Consider the following 21,058-nt stretch of genomic DNA (forward strand, 5'->3'; position numbering starts at 1 on the left):
ACCAGTGAAAAGCTGCGACTGAGCATAAAGTAATTATTTTTTTAAAACACAGAGCTGCAGAAAAAATGTGTATTTCCTAAAAAAAATGAATAGAAAGTGACCCCTACCTCTTAAAACAGTTCTGCTTCCAGCCTCTGATAATAACTGTGTGTTTGACTCCTGAAGTGCTAAAAAGTCTGCTTTTTGTAAAGTGGAATTTAAAAGACTGTCGCTCAAAAGTATATATATATATACTGTGCAGTTACTCCCACCCACAACCTGATTTTCTTGCTTCTAAGAGCTGTGACACATTTTTAAGAGGAGTGGTGTATTTTTAAACTCACGCTATGGCATGAGATGAAGGTCAGCCCAACTGAGTCTGAGTCTTTGAGGGACGGAGAAATTAAATTCCAGCCTCTACTCTTCCTTTACGACTTTGGGCCAGGGGCTCTTTGCTCAGCTTGCTTTCTGTGAAATGCTGTGGCAGCTTGTCCCTGCTTCTGAGGAGAGAAATCCACCCAAGTTTCTGTGTGCTCAGCTGTGAAGATAACATGGCCATGGTTGCATTAGCAACTGCGTCCTCTGAGGTCTTTCAAGTAGGGTCTGTTCCCAGGTCTTCCCAGCCTGAACTGCAGTTTTCCTCCTGAGATGTTCCTGACTTTAAGCATTGAGCAAAACTGCACCTGGAGACACGTTTGTAGCTCTCTTGTCTTTGTTCCTGTTATTTTTTCAAGTCCTCTTTGGGAGATGGATTTTCTTTGGGCCGGCGTGAGCTGCAGCCTCAGGGCGTGCGCATGGTGGGGCCCATCTCTGCACGTGTCCTTGCACCGTGTGCTCCGGGAGGTGGGCTGCTTTCACAGCTTCCTCACCTACCCTTTGAGGACCATCACCGCAGGCGAAGGAGGGGTCAGGGACAGGGTATAATGTTTACATTTTGGACTGTTTCTCTGCTGGTTAGAGCAATTCTGGGACAAGTTGGGCATGAGGTGGCCTGCAGCCTGGGGGAGCTGGCGCAGGGAGGTGGCCAGAAATCAGACCTTCTTTCTCCATCACCATCCCAGATCTGTTTTGGTACACATGAGGCTCTAAGACATTGTTTAAAAAATGTTCTTCTTGGGTAAAACTGGGGCACTTTTCCCTTTTCTGTGTCTTAACTGAGAAAAGGGTTTTGAAATTGTTATCATGGTAAATAAATGAAGCAACTTATTCCCTACCACAATCCCTTGCATTGTTCAGCATAAGACAAAGACACATAAATAACGAGCATAGGGGACGTGCCTGGCTTCTCATTTATGTAGAGTTCACTCTTCCAGACCCTTGGTTTCTTCTGGACAGTGATTTAGAAGGAAAAGCTTTTATCTAATCATGAGGTAGGTCTCTGCACAGCTTCCCGGGTGCCGCTAATGGATGGGATGCACAGCAGAGCTTGAAGGTTTTTTATTCTAGCTGGGTAAGACGGAGAGCTGAGTTTCTGGTATTGCACACACTAATGCTAGGTAGGTCAGAGTTGTGTTTTGTGCAGGGCCCATGATAAGTTTGTGTAGTGATCAGAGCGATTTTGCATTACGGTGAGGTGTGTGTTACAAGGAGGGGAGGGAGGCAATCAGCCACGGAGGGGACGACAGGTCGCGGCCAGAAGCGGTGAGGCGAGGACAGGTGGGTACCTGATGCTGGAGAAGCAGCGGAGGCAAAGCAGAAGGTTCTAGGAATTAGCTTCGGTCCCAGTGGATGACTAGGGAAGAAATCGTTAATAAGTAAGTTATTGGCAGCAGGGCACTCCGTTTCGTGCTCTGATTCATAATCCCTACTGCTGCATCTCATGGCTGGTGTGCCCAGATCCTAGTTTTGAATCTTGCAGTATTTTACAGCAATGAGAGATTATTCAAAATAGCACCGAATTCAGACTCGGTACTGGGAGCTAAGAGCAATTCAGAGCTTTGCATTTCACATTTACAGTTTTTTTTATGCAGCATGATTGTAGTATAGCATGATATCCAGTGCATCTGCTTGGCTGGACACCACAGTGTGGACTTCAGGATCCACAAACCTCCCCAGGACCTCAGGGATGCTCTTGTCATCCTGTGGTGGATGCAGCTCCGTGAGCAGGAGCTCACCGCCAGGCACAGCACGGCATGCCCCTGATAGGAAAGGCAACGTTCCTGCTGAGAGTGTGGTTTCTTATCGCCCAGCTTCTGGCATTTCAGGTAACAAAGGGAGAAAAATAGTGCACAAAAGCCGATTGCAGGGCACAACATTTGCAGAACCTCATTGATATTCTGAGCTTGTGAATTACTGAGTGAGTAAGATCAACAGCCTAAAAGGAGGGGGTGTAGTTCCTGACAATTGATGATGTTTTCCCTTTGCCCACATCTGATATCTATATATCAGATAACGTGAACAGTTACAGCAGTAATAAGCTGCCAGTGGCCATTTAGCTTCAAAAACATAGAGATCCTTCATGTCGCAGGCCAGAAATACCCCCTGAATCAGTGTTCATTTTGAAGGAACAAGTAATTTCTCTTTTAGCTGAATTAAAAGGTTGTCTTCTATAACCAGCTGAATGGATGGAAATAATTAAATTCATCCATTATGCCTCTTCACTTTTATGAACCTAGAACATGGGAAAAGATATTGGAAATACCACACACACACCCCCTTTGGAGATATATGAGGTGAATTAAAAGTTAATGTCTGGACTGAGAATTGGACAGGAGTTACATAAAAGGAACAAGGAGAAATGTACTGTTTTCTGCATGAGCAGGTCTGAACAACATCCAAATCTGTATCTGAACTGGACTACAAAATTTTTGGTCTATTCAGACATTGCACTGCTTCATGGTGTGTGATGGCACTTCTGTGCTCAACGTGCCTTGATGCCTTTTACGTTCTGCATATGTTTTGAATGCATGTAAAAGATGGTATTTTCTTGTATTTTCCAGAGGTATTTAATATTTAATGCTGGTGACCTTAAAAAGTCAGTAGACGTGATTTGGGGTGGTTTGGGGCAAGTATATAGGCATATATTTAAGGTCAACATGATTTTTTGATTTGCCCTTTTAATTGAGTAAGGCTCAAGGAAGTACTAGTATGGATCCATACATGTACTAGCGAAAACATCTCCCGTCTCTGCAAAGTCAGTTTTAAGTTCAGTATTGTAACCTCTAAGTATGTGATCAAATACCAACCAAGTAAAATTTACTAGAAGTTTTGATTGATGTGTAAAACTCAGTATATCTGTTCATCTCTAGTATCAGGAATCTTATACTGGTCCAGGCTGAAATAGCTGTGCTATTTTCTTTGTTTCCTTCCCAGAATGAACTGAGTACTGAGACTGAAACAATCTCTTACAGAATCTTGATGTATAGGGCTTTTTTTTCATTTATAATTTCATACCCACAGTATGAAAAATAGCATCACCACTCCCTCATGGGGTGCTCAATACGTCCTTGTTCAGCGGGTCTGATACTTCCAAGGGTGAAGTACGCAGGAAAGGTTCGTGATGCTTCTTTGCAAATGCCACATAATTTAGCTTTCTGACCTCTTGGGGAGGAGTGGGACCTGTTATCAGAGTTGTGTATTTGAAAGGGGTTATGGTCATTACCTTGAAAATTAACGCTAGTGTTTGAGAGGTTTTATCTTTGGGAAGTTGTATCTATTTTTCTGGCTTAATTGGTGCCTGTCAATGACAACTTGAAGTCATTTAATGAATCCTAACAGTTATATTGGGCAAGACAAGCTCAAGACTTCTTTTTTCTTTTATGTTTTAGTGTTAGAATCAGAGAGGATGTTTTAAGACTGCCTGATGCTGGTACGTAATCAGGAAAGACAAGTCTGCTTTTAGTAGTTGCCAATCCAGCAAAATTTACTAGATGCATTTACTAGATATGTTTTGGAGTTTAACAGTTTCTGAAAAAGCTCAGTTCAAAGGACAGTGATTAGAAAAGTTTCCTAGAGTTCATGAACTCACAGTAGATCTTACACTCTGTGATTTATGTCTCTGATTAGTAAATTAAAGAACCCAAAGACTTGAAAGATCTTTCCATGTGCCGCTTTGTAGAAGGAGGCAGAAAACAATTCCAAGGAGTATAAAATCGGTGTCATATAGAGAACTACATTACTTTTTAGTACACTGGAAAGGCATTTGATGTCGCAAGATAGTTAACTGAAGACATGCTGCTGAGGCAGGTTTGGGAAGTGGCCGTGTTTTAATCTCACTGTTCTAACTGGAGAAAATGTAATGAGGAAAGGAAAGACTGCAGTCACCAGATGAAGAAGTCAGAGTTCATATTGTGGGCTTGATCTTGTCCTCGCACATGCATCGTAAGTTTTTGCCTCTCCTGGAAAAAATATTTACCATTCTTAGGGCCATATGTACAACAGATGATTTTAAAAAGTCAGGAGAGAGATCTGCCACTAAAAGGGGATGTAAAACTAGCTAGGGCAATAGGGTATTTAGCAGTGCAAAGTAAGTACAGATGCAATAGCCATCTGCTGTCTATGCACACTGCTGTCTTAATCTTTCAGGTCCCGCTGCCCTTGGACATGTAGCAGGAGCAGCAAGACAGAGAGGTCCAAGCAGCATGTTGCTAAAAAGCCAGATGAGTACACAGAAGTGCCAGACACCATAAGAACAGCACCAGAAAGGAATGCAAAATTGTATAATACCAAGCATCTGGCGTGCTCTCCTTTATACTGGGAGCTCGGAGGTCTAGCAGGGCCCGGGACATGTGTGGAAATGCCTGTAATTCATTTCTTACTTTGCTAATTTAGAGCCTTTAAAATGTCAAAAATGCCAGTGGCAGCCTAGGAATTCCCTGTGTGAGCCTCCGGCGTATGGGCTGGTGCCAGCGCTCGTGCCACATGGTGGGACGGGCTGCGGGGGATCCTGGGCAGTGACACCGACACCTGGTGCCTACCGTGGGGTGGTTTTGAGGCTGGTACAGGGCAAAGGACAGCATTCGGGGGGAGGCTGTGAGAGGGTAACCTCGCAGCTTGGGCAGTCAAAAGGAGAAGGGCAGGCAGGAGGGTCTCCTGCTTTGCCTTCCTGGTGGGCTCCCTCCAGGATCCCATTCCCGTGGGACTCCCCAGAGCGCAGTGTCACCAGGCCCTGCAAATTCATCATGGGGAACCGTGCTCACAGGTGGGATGCAGCTGAGGAGGGTATGTGGGTCAAGGGGGATTGCTTGGGCCAAGGGCTTTCCCGCAAGCAGGAGGAGAGAGCAGGAGGAAGGCAGCCCTGACCACTGTCATTTGGATCACTGCTCCTTTCTTGGGTCCCTGTGCCCCAGGATGAGGAGCAAGAAGAAATGGGAGAAAAAATAGATGGTTATTTTTGTTGTGTTTCTGTTACTTGTTTGGCAAAGGGGAGGTAAATGGGGGATCTGATAGCAACCTACAGCTTCTTGAAGGGGAGTTACAAGGATGTTGGAATCAAACTCTTGCTGGTAGTGGCAAACAATGCAAACAGGAACAATGCCCACAAACTGGTGTGGAAGATTCAGACTGGTCAACAGAAGAAACTTCACAGAAGATAGTTCCTCATTTCCCTAGTAGTTACCGTTATTATTATCTCTGGCATATGGAAATGTGGGAGAAGAGCTGATGTGCTGTTTGAGATCCTTTACTTCACGGATTCATTGATTTTGGGGTGTTTCTTTGCTCAGCAACACCATAAACAAAGCAGCAGCAGTGGTTGTAGCACTTATGACCGCTGGCAATACACCTCCTGGCCATAGGCGCTTCGCAGTGGCTCCTGTCCTTCTACTGGCATCTGTCCCCTGGCGTGAAGAGACCTGCTCTAACCTATGCCCGGGGCTGGTTGGATGCCACTGGCAGGTCAGGTCAGGCCATCACAACTTTTGGGTTGCTGTTGCAGCCCTGGCTTACTGCGTGAGCTTGCTTAGTCACCATTTCTACATCCCTCATCTCTAAACTTGTGATGGGGTGACTCAGTCCTACTGAATGCATGCTCAATTTTATCAGATAGTCATCAACATGTTTCATATGCTCTCTATTAAAGAATCGCATGTTTCGTTCCTTGAATATCTTCTGGAAACAGCTTAGGTAAACAGCTTAGACAGGGGAAGCTCAAGTACCCTTTACCAAAAAAAATATCCTATAGCTTGTCTCTTGTCAAGTACTGGATGCGGCGTATGGGAGAATTGGGAATGATGGAGTATTTACTCAAATTGCTAGTTTCCGCTGCATTGAAGTCAGAGACACTGAAGGCACTGCAGCATTTATAACTGATTTCCTGAACAGTGTAGCAAATTGAGATGAGAGCCCTTTTCTTGTAACTCACATGTGCAACAGAAATCACTTAGCTAACATAAATCAGGGCTAAATTGCTTTTAAAGGCTCACAAAACATTTCTGAAAGGGACAGGATGAGGAAACCATTCTGCCACAGCAGAGTATGTCCCCATGATGAGACCTATTAAAGCTTGATCAAAGAGCCTTATTGGCTTTTCATTAGAGCCTGTTTTGTATAGTTGAAATTCAGCAGTGGTTTCAACAGAATAGGTACAGAAATATGCACAGGAGGTAAATTTAAGCAGGAATCTAGACCATCAAAGTATGTGATTAAGGACAATTTAATGTGCTGAGTAATGCAGCGTGATTTGGATGTAATTTATCCTAATCCAGTCTGATCTTTTACAGGAGAATATATTATAAGGCCACAATTAGGTGAGACCAGGGCCCCATCTGGCCTCCTGTCTCCAACAGTGGCTTACAGCCAATACAAGAAACAAAGCAAATACAGAGCGAGCTTCCCTTGTGTATCCTCTCTGCTTCTGGCATTCAGCAGTTATGGGACTTTTGGGGTCAAAGCATCCAGAGCATGGAGTACAATAGCCACCATTTATCCTTGCTTCATGAATTTATCTCATTGCTTTTTGAACCCATGCCTAGTTTTGGCGATTACAGCGTCTAACACCAGTGAGTACCATGATTCAGCTGTGTTGCATGCAGAAGCTCTTCTCTTCATTTGATTTAAACTGCTGTGCTCCAACTATTCTTCCTGGTGCAGTAATTCGATGGCAAAAGCCTTTTTGGACAGGCTCTGCCTGGACCTGGGGTTGAGGCTTGGAAATCTGTAACTTGCACGTTTTCTCCTCTTCCTTCCCCCTCTCTTCTTCCAAGGACTCTCTGGGATGAGAGTTTTGGGGGTGACACTGTTGGTCTTCATGCAAGCTCCGGCAGAGGTGGTGGTATCCTGCCTCCTGTGAGCAGGCACAACTTGGTGCGGGGTGGGCGATGTCTCCTTTTGGGGAGGTTGTCTGTAGGGGGGCGGTGCCACCATGGGATAGAGGAGACAGTGGCCATGCACTGTACATGTAGCTCCAATCAAGTCAGTCTGAAACAGCAGAAGGAACATGTACCTGGAGGGAGACAGCAAAGGGACTCTGCCTTTTCTTATAATCACCATTCGGACTGCAATTTAGAAACCCAGATGGACCATGTGGTTGCCAACCAGAGGTTGGACCCAAATCTCCTATAGAAACTAGAATTTGAGGGGCCCACCCTCAAATCAGGAAGGGCTCAAAAAAAATTGAAGTAAAGATTCAAAGCCTGTGCTGCATTCTTAAGCTCTTAATCAGATTCGTATGATATATGTGCAAGCTCATTAGCCTGACTATTTTATAAGGTACATTTGAGTTTATGATTCTTATATTCAGTACTTAATTTGTAACTATGATTAGATGCATCTTTTAAACAGATATTGTATCTGCGTGTAGATGTGTGTAATAAAATCCCAACGTGAAGAGCACAACTGGAAAAGCTGCACATGAGAATGATTCATTTTTATTACCTTGTTTTTATCACTCAGCATTTATGCTATGAAGGCTATAATAAAGTGACACATGCTTGGTCATTGTAAGACAGAGATAAATTTGGCCTCCCCGCAAGGGACAAGCAAGGTCAGTTTAGAGGAGGTGAAGAGCACCTCCACCCAGAGTTCTTGCTAAGGTAAATACATTTTCCTGTCCTGTGGAGAAATTTGCCATCTGAAGGAATAAACAGGGTAAAACAAAACCAGATGAGGATGTGACTCTTAGGCAAGATCTTGTTTTTATACTTCTTTCCAGGAAAAAGCTTGCTATAAACATTTGTGTTGGTCTTTTTCAAGGCCGCTGAAGCCTTGCAGTAGAGGATCACATGGCGTTAGCTCATTCCCCCGGTGTCCTGCAGCTTCCACGTTGTGCTGAGCCGTCTGTCCCTGGTGCCGGAGAGGCCGGGCTTTGCTGTCAGATCACCCTGCCCTGTATCTCACAGCCTGGTGAAAAGCTGAATGTGTGATTCCAAAGCCCTGTCCTCCTCCAGCAGGATAATTTCATCATAAAAGAATATAATTGTAAAAAAATTCAAGAGGCTAATTCCACATTTCTTCAGCCTGAGCCAAATACTGAAGTTGCACTCTGGAGGCAAGCGATCAGCTTCACTGCTGAGGAATCTTGGGACATAAATCTGTGATATTTGCCAATCATTTAGGGAAGGGGCAGGATGCCTCGAACCCATCTCTCTTCCTTCTACACCCTTTCTACGCAAAATGGTGGCAGCCATCCCCAAACACCGTGAGTCTGCACGAGGCTGAGATGGTCCATGGGGATGTTGTTTATCTTGGAGCTGCCTGCATCCCCTGCACCTTGGACTTGGTGGTAGAGCTCAAGTTGTGCTGTGCGGGGCTAATCTCCAGGATCCTCTGAGTGCAGAGCAGAGGACACTGGTTTTCCTTGTCCTGCACCTCCCCTTCATGATACAAATCCATGGACTGAGGTGCAGGGAGCATTGCTGGAGAGGAGGCAGTGTCCAACCTTGGGTCTTCTGTGCAAGATTTCTTCTGGGAAGATCTCTGCCTGGGAAGATCTCTTCTGCACTTACAGATGAGTTTCCAGTGTTGTGCTTGGAGTTTCTCAGGGAGAACTTGGGTTGACTTACTTTGTTGGGTTCAAGGGAGCTGTCAGAAGTCAGCACTAAATCAGGACCTCCAGCTGGGTCCTGGTGAGCCAAACTGGGCCACCATTTTTATATGATGCAGACAAAATCACTGCAGCCTAACTAGAAGTATATAGTATATAAAGCTGTGCTGTTTGCTCTATGCTAGCATTACAGCCACGCTGTAAAGACAACAGAAAGGTGGCAGGAAGACAAAATTCTTTCTTTTGTGTTGTCTCTGTTCTCTTAAGGAGCTGGTTGCACAACAGTGGCTTGCCCTTCTTAGCAGTAAGCAGAGACCTCTTCCAGCTAGGAAGAATGCCTGGGTTTGAAGTCAGGTTGCCAGATTTTCTTCTTGCCCCTCAAGTCCCTTTTGCTTGCGGCAAGGAATTTTGGGGTCTCGGGACCGCCACAATGGGGCCCTTTCTGACAGGGCTGGAAAGTTTGACCTCTGCTCAGAAAGGACAGATTCATGTTCGAGAGGGTTCCACAATGCAACAATTTATATCAGGAAATGAGCAGAATATTTTCTAAAAAAAAAAAAAAAAAAAAAAAAAAAGAAGGAAAAAAGCCTTCATCTGTTTATTTGGCTTGAGGAAGAGATCAGCTGTGCTTTTATGATTTCAGAGCATGGAGTGCTGGAGGGGGAAAATGTATAGCTGTATGCATCCATGTGTTTGTGTTCCTGATGCATAATGTATAGAGTTAATTTTGCTTAATTACGTGTCATATGGGTCTCAGAGCTCCGTTGGAATGGAGATACCTTCATGCATATGGTTAAACTTTTGCACTTTGAGTATTATGAATGTGAATTTTAACCCTGCACTCTCCATATAGCTCCTGTGTGTTTGTATAGTATTAAGGTGTTCAGGTGCTCCTCCAGCCATAGGCCTTGGTCACAGGCAGGCACCTAGTGCCAGTTCTTGGTCACGCTTGATTTTGTGTCTTGTCTCAAATAGAAAATGTCAGTCTGGCTGTTGAGGAAAATCAGTTAGGAGGGTTTCAAGATGCAAATATATTCTCAAGGCTCAGGTTTCTGTACTGGTAAAGAGCAGTAGCAAAGTATTTTTGTATTGGTTTACTTTAAAAACACTGTCACAGAATCCAATAGCAGTGCTAAGAAAAATAGTTTGTGGAAAAGCAGTCCTCATTACTGACTGCAAACTGTATGAGTGTTGGGAAGGAGAGAGTGGACTTTCTTGTTAAAACATTTCTGTGCTTTTAATCTGCCTGGCAAATCATTGGCGATTAAATGATAATCCGAGTTGTTTGTTTGAAATGTCATACATCTCCACCGCAGCCTGCCCACACCACTAGAGACTTTTAGGAATTAAGGAGCATGGGAACATAAACGCCTACAATGTATTTAAACATGAATTAGCAAAAGCCAACAAATACAGAACAATTTTAATTTATGTATTAAAATACTCTAGAGGATACAGATTAACCTCCATTAGTCAGGGTTTGTCACTGTCTCATCTCCTTTGGACAGCAAACACTGAGAAAGAGACAGAAAGATGATTTACTCTCCCTTTAGCTTCTGTCTTGTCTGATGAAATGTCTGCTGTGCAGCTCCCCCAGCCGTGCTCCTCTGTGGGTCTGACAGCTCCTCATGCTTTGCAGGCACTGTTTTCTCTCACGGTTGAAACTCACGGTTGTCTGAAATCTTTGCTAAATGAGTTGAAGCCGAGCCTTGCTTTACTGACAGGCAGAGGCGCCAGGCTAAAAGGTGATGTATCTGAGAAGGGAGGGATCCCACAGAGACAGTTTGCTGGGTCTGCTCTCCCATGGCAAAGGGGAGAAGCTTTTAAAAGAGCCTTTGCATCGCGGGTACCACAGGGATGAGGTCCCCTGACTGAATACGTCACCTCCAAGGGGGAGCTGTGCAGGAGCCAAGTTGCAGCCTTGCAGTCCCTCTGCTGATGCAGTGTTGCTCTGCAAACTCTCCTGGTTTCTGCAGGAGGCTTCTGCTGACTTGCCAGATCTCTATGGAAGATGCAGGAGAAACCCTCTGGGCCAGATACAAATCAAACTGAATTAGAAGTACAGCTAAAGAGATAGGCACAGTCCATCACAGACGCACCTAGTCAACTCCAGTCTTCTCCTCTGCTTGGAACATTTTTTAGGCTTTATTGAACAAGTGTCAGGATACTCCTTGTTTGTTAAACGACTTTCTAATTGTGCCACTGCTTGTGTGTATCTGTATGTATTTAGATAGATGAAAACACATGCATGCACACATCGATGTTTATTAACTCTCACTGAATACAGCAGCAAAGTCAGTCCCTAAAGAAAGGATGTGCCATAAAACTTTTCCATAACATTGTTAATACAGCCTTCATAATTAGATTAGATTGCAAGTGACATATAAATTCAATGACATAAAATATTTTTATCTTTCACAAATTTCCAGACTGACTGTGGATAGCTTAATGTGATAACAAGGCAATCAGCTCTGTAGCGATGCTTGTGGTCTTCCTTTCACATTCATTGCTAGATTTCAAATGAGTAGTGTTATCCTGGTGTAATGCTGATGAGAAAGAAGATCCAGCCTCCCTCTCCTTTGTCATTAAAGCAAGAAGAATGTGTCCAGCTTGTGTGACGTGCTTGGCACCAGCAATATTTTAATATTGTTAGCAGCAGGAAATACTTTCCTTGCCAGTAATGAGGTTCGGTGTCAGCTAAAGGTGATGCCCCACAGGAAGACTTTAGACAAAATTGCTATATTCTAATATGAAAACAGCTAGAAGTATGCTATTTTTATGAAAGGCGTTTGTTCAAGTATGGAGTGATCCTGGCTAATGAAAAAGGGACCTGCCAGTGCTATTTTTCATTCCACCTGCTGGTTTCACTGCTATTCTTGTAGCTATGGCTGGAAGGGAAAGTAGGATGGTGGTATCTGTTCTCTTACAGAAATGGAAGAAGAATGGAAATATGAGTGTGTGTGTGTAAAGATAAAAAGAGCAAGACCTTAAGAGAAAGTCAGCTTCCTGTGTAGCTGTAGACATGACATTGCTTGAAACTTTCCTTGGAAGGGTTTTTCTTCTGCAAGGCCAGGTTTCTTGTCTGATTTAAGGGCTAGCAGTGCCAGGTGCAGTCTGTCTTGCAGGAGAAGATCAGAGTTTCTGCTTGGAAGTTGTTACAGTTAAGAGAAACCATTAAATAATTTCCTTTATCGTTTTGGAGACATAATCCAATACTTCAGCCTCACACTAATGCTCCTCTGAAAATAGTGAGGCTGAGAGGTATTCACCTTATGAAAAGACATGAATGAATCACATGCAGAATAACAGGACATAAAAAATAAACATGGAGCCAGGCAGGGCTCCTTGCTGCTGCTATTGCAAAGCAGCAGCACAGGCTTTCTTCATTAGTGGAAAAGAGAAGAGTATATATACAAAGAGCACTTTACACAGCCAGAGAGATTATTTGCTATACCTTCTTTGCTTTCTATTTCAGCAGTGATTTTTTTCCCCATCCTCGCTGGGAGGAACAAGTTTGGGTTTCAGAGTTTCAATGGGGAGATGAGGATTTTGTTTCAAGCTCCATTTTATTTGATACTGCTTTGTCCTGATTCTATGAGAAATGTGGGTGTACAAAAAAGTGACAAGACAGGGAGACATGGTGTACATGGACTTAAGCAACTCCAAGATCAGAACCCAATAAAATTTGACTTTAAAACTTACAGAAAGAATAAATGAAAAGATGAAAATTTGTTCAGCAGGTTGATTGTTGGCTTTTTTTTTTGTGAGTGAGACTCATGGGTTGGGGGGGGGTGTGATTCAAATAGATATTTTGTAATGATAATTTAATTTTTTCTATAAGGATGATCTCATGCTTAAGACTAGAAACTAAGACCAGAAGTTGTAGCTTCAATTGCCTTCAAGAGCCTGAATACACTCTGGATCCTCTGATGATGCTAGTTACCTTCCTGATCTCAAAGGGACATCTGAGAGCTACTTGCTGCTTCATCCTCTTGTAGGTGACCCTAAATTGCTCAGCTGTGCACTTTGCAGTGACAATAAGGAGCTTTTTCCCTCTTCAAACTAACCTGAAGGTTTGTTTTCACCATGCACAAGCCATGAAAGAAGAAATGATGGGGTTCGCTGGCCCAGAGCTCCTGGCCCACATGAACAGTTACTGCCTCTGTTGGCACCATGTTTGCCATTGACCAGAAATGTGGCTTGCCACATCATATCGAGGACAGTGCTCTGTGCTTGCATTAGTGGTGTGATGTGGGATGTGTCTGCCTATTGCAGGGCTCGTGTGAGGAAACTTAAGAGCAAGTACACTTCTGTAAATGATGTGCTTTTGCTGTGGAACAAATGCCAGCCAGATGAGGAACTGAACAAGAAAAAAAAAGTGAAAAAGTTCTTTATGGAGTAATATCTCTTGTCATCCCATGATCTGCATGTAGAAAGAAAAAACAGTTTCAAAATTTTGCTTATTTTTTAATCTCCACCTTCTTTAAATTGCATGGATGAGTCATGCTTTAGAACTAAAAGAACAAGCCTCATTTAAAACCTTACTGCAGTCACTCACACAAGCCCTAAAACCAGCTAGATTGGGCTGAAAGATGTGGGAGAGCATCCAGATGTGGCACATCCAGGATGTGCCACAAAATACACAGTCCTTTGGTGGCATTCGCCACCATTGCATCTGGTGGGCAAAGACATTCAGCAACACCTATATCCATTTTTGGTTGCTTATTAACCATATAAATCCATCAGTACCCCATTTCTAATCGTGTAAATTGGGTGATTTTTTTTAAAGTGGCAAAAAGCAGTTAGGTTTTCTTTTGCAACCTGAATCAGGCTGAAGGCTCTTTTGCCTCTCTCTAATGCTGCTTGCCTCCATCCCGGTGCGTGCTCTGCTCACCTATGGCCTCTCTTAGGATGCTTGTGGGACACGGCTGGCTGGCAGGACATTGCCCTGGAAATGTGTGCTGAGGGCCTTCTGGCAAAGAGTGGAAGGATTTTTGTCTTCTAGGGATTGCGCCCAGCTACGCTGTCCTCCCAGGGTCCTCATGGGTGCTAACATTTGCAAGAGCTGGGTGCAACCTTTTTGTGCAACACAGAGAGAGGTGGATAGGTGGGGATGCAGCATGCTGCAGAGGGAAATCTCAGCTGAACCCAGCTCAGAGCTGTAGGACGGAGAAGGTTCAGGAGCTTTGCTGCAGAAAGCAAAGGGCGGAAGGGATTGAAGTGGTCATCAAGCATGTGCACGATGGAGATACTTGGTTAACGCAAATTACATGTGTGGATCTCAGCAGGGTTCCACCTTCTCGCCATTTAGCTCTGTCAGAAGAGAGGCAGTTCAGGGCAGGACCAAACACAGACTTTCACATGCCAAGAGAGCTGTATTGACAGCAACCACAAAGCTCCAGGCTGGCGTGGGAGCGGAGCCGGGGCAGAGGACTACATTTCAGGGATTGTGCCTTCCCTGGCTCATTCTGAGGGGTCTCTGTTTTGGGGACCATGTAGCAGGCATTATATTTGCATATGATATCACTTCTGTAGAAGAAGCAGCCTATTCATGAGCAGTAGCATCTTCACATCAAATACAACTGCAGACATGGCTGACAAAACAACCATTTAATTGAAACAGAAATTACCCTGGGAAATTCAAAGATGGTGCAAAAAACTCCCAAGTAGTTATTACTCACTGGAAGCAAATCCTAGACATGTAAGGCATGGGATGCACGCACAAGTGCTGGGAAAAACAGAATTTATGGGTAGACATACCTTTGCCCTCAAGACACGTGCCATTTCTTCAGATGATCCCCCAAACTCTCCTGAAATTAAATGCATAGTTTGGGACAATCCTTCTCTCATTCCTCTGGAGTACACAGCATGCTGCAAGGGCCAAAACCCCCACTCCTGACAGTCTGACCCCCAAAAATTTAGAGTCTGCTGCCTGCCCCTCTGGTGGGATTCCTGCAAACACAGCCTGCCTCTGCAGTGGGTTCATCGGGCGATTTTCGCAACATGAATGCCGCCGGGTGCGGTGTGTGACCGTGCCATGGGCGCTGTGCCTGCACAGTGATGCTGGCTCTGCCCGATCTGTCATTGCCCGGGCTCCTGCCTGTGCAGACCATTTCAGAGCTGGGTCTGAGAGGCTCCGGAAAGCACCGGGAGGAAGCACAGCCATAGCGAAGTATTTCTGTCCTCGGTTCTGCTTATTCCGAATCAGTTCTCACAGCTCCCTCCTGTAATTTCTTCCCACTTCCGTAGCAGCTGTCTGAGCTTTCAGCTGTTCTGCCACGAGCAAAGGTGCCAGCACCCTTTAAATCACTACAGAAAAGTAAGGGTGTATTCCCCATCCTGGAAGAAAGAAGAATGGACAAAGTTTGGGGTTTGGTTGGGTTTTTTTTTTTTTTTTTCCTTGCGGAAGACAAGTGCTTGTCAGAGATAACTAGGAGGGGTCTGGAGGTTATTCACAAATTAATTAGCCTCTGAAAGGAGAGAACTGCAAGCAATGCCAGATAAGCCTGTAGCAGCCACACCCCTGCAGCAAGCAGTTAATATTCCCTTTCCTCTCCAGGGGAATGTCAGGGGTTAATTCAGTAGCTCTGCATTTAATAGCTCAATTTAAAGGGGAAAAAATGACACCCTTCTCCCCTGCCTTGCTGGTTGTGGATGGTTTGCTCTGTCTCGTTGATCACATGCTCCCTGAGCCCCTGGTGCTGCAGAAGCCCCAGCTGCTGCTGCTGATGAGCCGGTGCTGCTCAGGATCCGTCCCAGCCCCTGCCTGTCAATGCCTTGCAGTCCTGACCTCTTCAAAGGAGGGAGCACTCAGGATGAGCCCTTGAGCATATGGGTGGAAATTTGGGAGGCACCCATTCTCTTACCACCGTTTCCAGCTCTAACCATGTCTATTTGTTGTTGTCTTTTTTTCAGGGACTATGGATCTTCAAAGAGAAAATCAGGTAAGATACCAGGCTTTCTATGTACTGCATGATTATAGAGGGGACTTCCCCCACCCCTGTCCTTTTTAAACCTTTCCTTTATCTTGTGTTGCATGAAATTGCGTAGCAGTTTAACTTTTTATTGCTGAAGCCTGCTAGAGACAGGCATCAGTTTCTTTCCTTTGCACTGGAGAGAAGAAACCCACCTTATATAGTGTTGCAGTTAAAATGACTGCTCTCCTCTGACTGTATTTATACAGCTCCTTTTCCAGCCTGAGAGGATAATTGTATTTCTCTCTTTCATTTTTTTTTCTTAAGTCAGTCTTTACCTGAGCAAACAGTCAAAATGCAGCCTGAGAGTTGGGGTTCTTTTCTGGAGGGGAGGGGAATGCTTGTTTGTTCTGGTCTGAACTGGAGGTTTTTTTGCCTTTCCAAAAGGCTCTGGTGAGTCTTCTGAGGCAGAATGTTCTCAGTGCCTGTGTCTGGGTTTGGGCTGCCTCAAAGGGTCTAGCTCGGTGTTTTGTTTTTAAGATCCTGGAATCAAATGTCCTATAAAACCCTGATTTGAAACTATATAAATCCAATTTTTCCCCTCCCCTTGTAGCTCTTAGTGATTTTTACAGATGTGTTTTCAACAGGGACATGTAATTATGGGCCTCTGGGTTTGGCTGCTCTGAGCTGGATGTGTCAGGGCTTTCTCTTTTTTTCTTTTTTTCTTTTTTTTTTTTTTTTTTTTCCCAAGCAGCATTGAGCACCTGCAACTCTCATTGACTTTGTTTGGAGTCTTGGGCGCTCCAAATTGCATTTAGGGCATCCAAAGAGAGGCTTTTCAAACCAATAGCAACTCCTGGAGAACTCTGGCCTGCGTGCAGGGGAGGGGAGGATTTTTTCTTCTTGCTTTTTAAGATGATGAAGAAACACTGCAATGGCTTAGTCTCTGGGAAGGAAGGAAAGATGAATGTAACATACTGGACTCCAGTGAATGTCACTGCCTAGATCGATTTGTTGGTTAATTATGAGAGTTTTTAAGCCGCAGTCCTGTAATAAGCTAAGTGATTCACTAAAGCGAAGCTGTTGCTTGACCCTGATGTCCTGTGCATCAAATGTCTGCTGCCTTTGCAAGCCAAATACTTTTGGTACCCCTTTTCCTGAATTTCCCTGAGGTGGGTTGTGGTAATGATGAGGCAAGTGTGGTACAAGGTGCTGGCCCGACATGATAAATGAGGGCACGCTTCATCTTCCTAATCTCCTACAAAGCTTCTGTCTGGGTTGTGCTCCTAGGGCCTCCTAAATGTAATATTAAGTGAAGGGTTTGTTCACAGTGGCCTGTGAATTAAATGGGCAGCAGCACTTTCTCTAGAGGGGCTAACTGTAAAGGTCCAAGTGACTCAGTAGAAGGCAGAGCCGAGTGTGGGAGCTCCTAGCTCAGTGCCACACACCGGGGGCTTTCGGGCCATGTAAAGACCTTTGAAAAACTTTGCTGAAGTCTCTGGGGCAACCTGATTTAGCACTGACCTAGAACAGCATTAGGAAACCAGGAGAGCTTTGGGCTCAGTGCACCAGTTGACATTCACAGGAGTTGCAATAATCTTGCAAGAGATGTGAGGAATTGCTTTGGGACTGTGAGGAAACTACTGCTGCTCTTCCATTCCTGTGGCTGTGGGGGGGAAGTTGGAGCTGATCTGCCTTGACATTGGGGGAAGAGGGATTAAGTTGAGTTGGTGTAGCTGAGATGCCATTTGTGGATGCTGGGCCCTTTGGTGGCCTCCTGCCCAGAGCATCCCAAGTGATGTGCTCATCCATCCCTGTGAGGGTGGGATGCTCAGGTCTGGTTCTCTCCCTTGGCTGTACCACCTCCACATGCTGCCCAGTCTCCTTTTGGGACTTTCTGCTACTTGGTGCTTGCTTGCTCACGCAGCTAGGGCTTGGAAACAGTGGGGTTTAGGGATGCGCTTTCTCCACTTGCCCTGTATGAAGAGGAATGTGAAGCAGCTCTGTGACCAAAATGAGCAGCATAAAGAGACTCTGTTCTCAGCCATCTTCTCGCCTGATTTCAGAGCAGCAGAGGAATGCTTCCTTCTATTTGGAGCTGGGTATGGTGGGAGTGTGCACACAACGAACGAAGGAATATGCCAAGGGACTTGGTACTTACAGCTTCTAACAAAGATCAGCTTTATGACACTTGAACCAGCAGCAGGGCAAATGAGCACAGATTTCCAGGGTGTGCTGTGAGACTCTTTAAGATAACAAATAGCTTTGAAATGTTTCCTCAGTAGGTGCAGATGCTACTCTGTCTTTAAACAAGAGACAAGTAGGCTCTTTTAAATGCAAGCACCTCCCAACAAATCAAACCTGTGAACACATCTTCTGTCTTGACCAAAGATGTGCTGAGAGGAGGCTTTTGGGTGTGAGCACGGCTGTCCCACAGTGTCCGTCAGGAATCCCACAGCTGCTGTGTCTCAGGCATGTGCAGGCACGGCACAAGCATGGCCGATTGCAGAAACATTTGGGGAATGCCTCTGACAGCCAACATCACCTCTACCCTGACCTCTGCCTTGCCAGAGTGCTTGTCTAGCTCGTCCTGTGCTCGGCCCTTAGAGCAGGGAGAAATTGGATAAGTTCAGAGTTTAATAGGAGTTTCAGCTGCAGCAATAAATGTTTCTGTTACTGGTTGTAAACATCTGAGACCTTCTGAACCAAATGCAATAGCGTGGCATGTCCTTAGCTAAACAGAAGGGAGTCTTGCACCGATCTGGGGCACCTCTGCATGCCAGCCTTGAGCCAGGCTTCTTTGTGTGCAAAGTGCTGTATAAACACATGGCCCTTTACTTGGATATGATCTACTTATAAATGCTTTAACCTGCAGTCAGCGCAGAGACCTGGAGCTTCACTGAAGCAACTGAGGCTCTGCATAGGCATGGGCGTTTGCTGTGGCCTCAACTGCCACATGTGCTGTTAGCTTGGATTTGTGGAGCTTTACCTGACATGCTGCAGAGCTGCTTCAGAAAGCTGCCTTCCTATTTCCAGGCAATTGAATTGTTGTTCTGTGACCATCTGTCAGTGCCAAAGAGACCTCAGTACAACTGTAAGGAGTTGTTACCATGGGCATATTCTACACGCTCGCAACAAATGGTCTCGTCTAGGTCTTTCCAAAGACCCTTGGTAGCAAAAAGGGAAGGAATTACTTTTCAGACTCCAATTTGTCGATCGCATTAACCAAGTGAACAGCAACTCATTTGTCACTCAAAATAGGCATTACTTCTATGCAAGCATCCATTGTGTGGTTTTCTCTCCTCAAATCAAAATAAGGGCAGAATTGCTGCAAGCCTGGTAATGGATATTTGCATGGTACATTACAAACCACAAATTAGGTTAATCCACTCTACAAACCCTACCAGCTACCATCTGTGCGTGGTGAACTAATTAACCCTTGAGACATCTCCTAATCCTGATGTGGCTCATAAAACCAGTTGGAGTATGTTTCTCCCCAAAGATGTGTGTCCCCCCACACACACAGCCCCCCCCCTTGCTGGCCAGAGCAGGTTTCAGACTCCTGGAGTAAGATGATCTTGCCCTCTTCCCTTGCTGAGAATTTTTCTTGGCTGGTTTCATGCCAAAGTTGTTGTCAGATCCTCAGTCATAAAGCTGAAGCAAGCATCTGGGACCTGGTGTTTGGTGGCAACAGGGAGTTGGTCTGGGCTCCACAGCTTTTCCACACTGAATCTCAGTGCTCCTCAATTACTGAGAGGGTTCTCCTTGCTCACAATGGAGTCAGACCCAGCAGAAGAGATGCTGTTTAACCTTTGCTTTCAAAGCCTAAGGCATGGATCTCTGCCACCCACCTTGTAGGCGGCCAAGCCCTTGTGCTTACTGATTTCAGTGTGTACTAGCAGGAGTGCTGCTGGCCACCCCCTTCTGAAATCATCACAAAAAAAACCCTACTGCTTGCTCCCTCCCACTGCTCTGACTGCCCTGTTTGCTGCTGGGGGCACAGCTGTCTTCAAGCTGCTGCTCAGCAGCTTTCTCTGGCACCTTGCTGCTATGCAGTAGGATGCTCCTCCAAGTGAGGGGGAATAAACATTTAAAAAAAAAAAAAGTTTATGGCTCCATCAGTACTGCAGTGTCTCCTTTTTCTAGTTGATCAGATCCTGCCTGCATCAAGCTGGCTGTACTTCGGCTGAGTCTGCCAGCTGAAGTCTATTTAAATAGCCCCTGTAATTGAGCACTTAGATTAACTTAACAATTTGGTCCAAGCCAGTGTTGCCTCAGTGAGGATGCTGATGAGGCTTGGCTTCCTCAGCAGAGAGAACTATCCTTCAACTTGGTTCCCACATCCAATTTTTGGACTAGCAGAATATGGCAGCACCCAGACAAGAATCTCTGCTTCCTTTCCCTCCTGTAACCTAAACCAAGAAGGATGTATCTGCTGGCAAGTAAATAAAAACTTCAGAGTCCTTTGGAAGCTACTTCTCAGACTTTTTATAGAAACATCTGTAATGTTCACTTTTCCCTCAATGGGGAAATTAAGTGGAGTTGAGAGAGTTGCAACAATGATGGAAGTGGGGCCTCCAAGTAAAAAACAAGCAGATCATTGTAACAACACCGTGGGCCTTCATGGCTGATCACTTTGTAGGATTGCTGCCTTGGGCTTGTGGGTGGAGCTGACAGCAAGAGTTGTTTCTTTAGCCTAATCCTTCATTACTAGGGAAACCCTCTTCCTCGCTCTTGCACACTGAGGATGCATGCTCTGTCAGCTTCAGAGAGATGCCTTAATTGCTGTTTCTTTGAGTTATCAGGGATAGGGTTTGGGATTTTTTCTGCTTCCTTTGTAATTATGAAGGGAAATGGCTTAACTTTTGGCTTTTTCTGTCTTCACGGCTGAGCTGTGCTCCTCACTTCAGAGCTTAATCTTTCTGGTTCTGTCACGCTGCACGTGTCTAGCCCGCACTTACAGCTCCATGGCATGTGTCACATTTTATTTTATTTTTATAAATGAAGCTTTATTTTCTTAACTTCAGTTTGAACTGCCTCCTTTGAGGTGATATGGAGAAAATGAATGGTGTGTGCTAGCCCTTCCATGCTTAATCATTCAACGGGGTCACAAATGTGTGAGCTATTAGCTGGACCAGCAAGGCTGCGTGGCTGGAGCTGTCTCTACCTGTTGCGGGACTGAGGGGCCAACCCTATGGACAGAGCTTTGTTGGTGCAACTGAGCACGGAGCATTTCGCCAGCTTC

At 45.0% G+C, this 21,058-nt stretch overlaps 1 protein-coding gene across 2 annotated transcripts in view; it reads left to right on the forward strand.

The window, feature by feature from the left end:
* Positions 1-21,058, forward strand: part of SH3PXD2A (SH3 and PX domains 2A) — a 261,363-nt gene that overhangs the window by 156,984 nt on the left and 83,321 nt on the right. For both annotated transcript variants that reach the window (XM_075717611.1, XM_075717612.1), the window contains exon 6: positions 15,815-15,843. In XM_075717611.1, coding sequence (XP_075573726.1) covers positions 15,815-15,843 — 29 coding nt within the window. The remainder of the gene's footprint in view (positions 1-15,814; positions 15,844-21,058) is intronic.

Source organism: Pelecanus crispus, chromosome 10, assembly GCF_030463565.1.
Source record: "Pelecanus crispus isolate bPelCri1 chromosome 10, bPelCri1.pri, whole genome shotgun sequence".
Taxonomy (NCBI): Eukaryota; Metazoa; Chordata; class Aves; order Pelecaniformes; family Pelecanidae; genus Pelecanus; species Pelecanus crispus.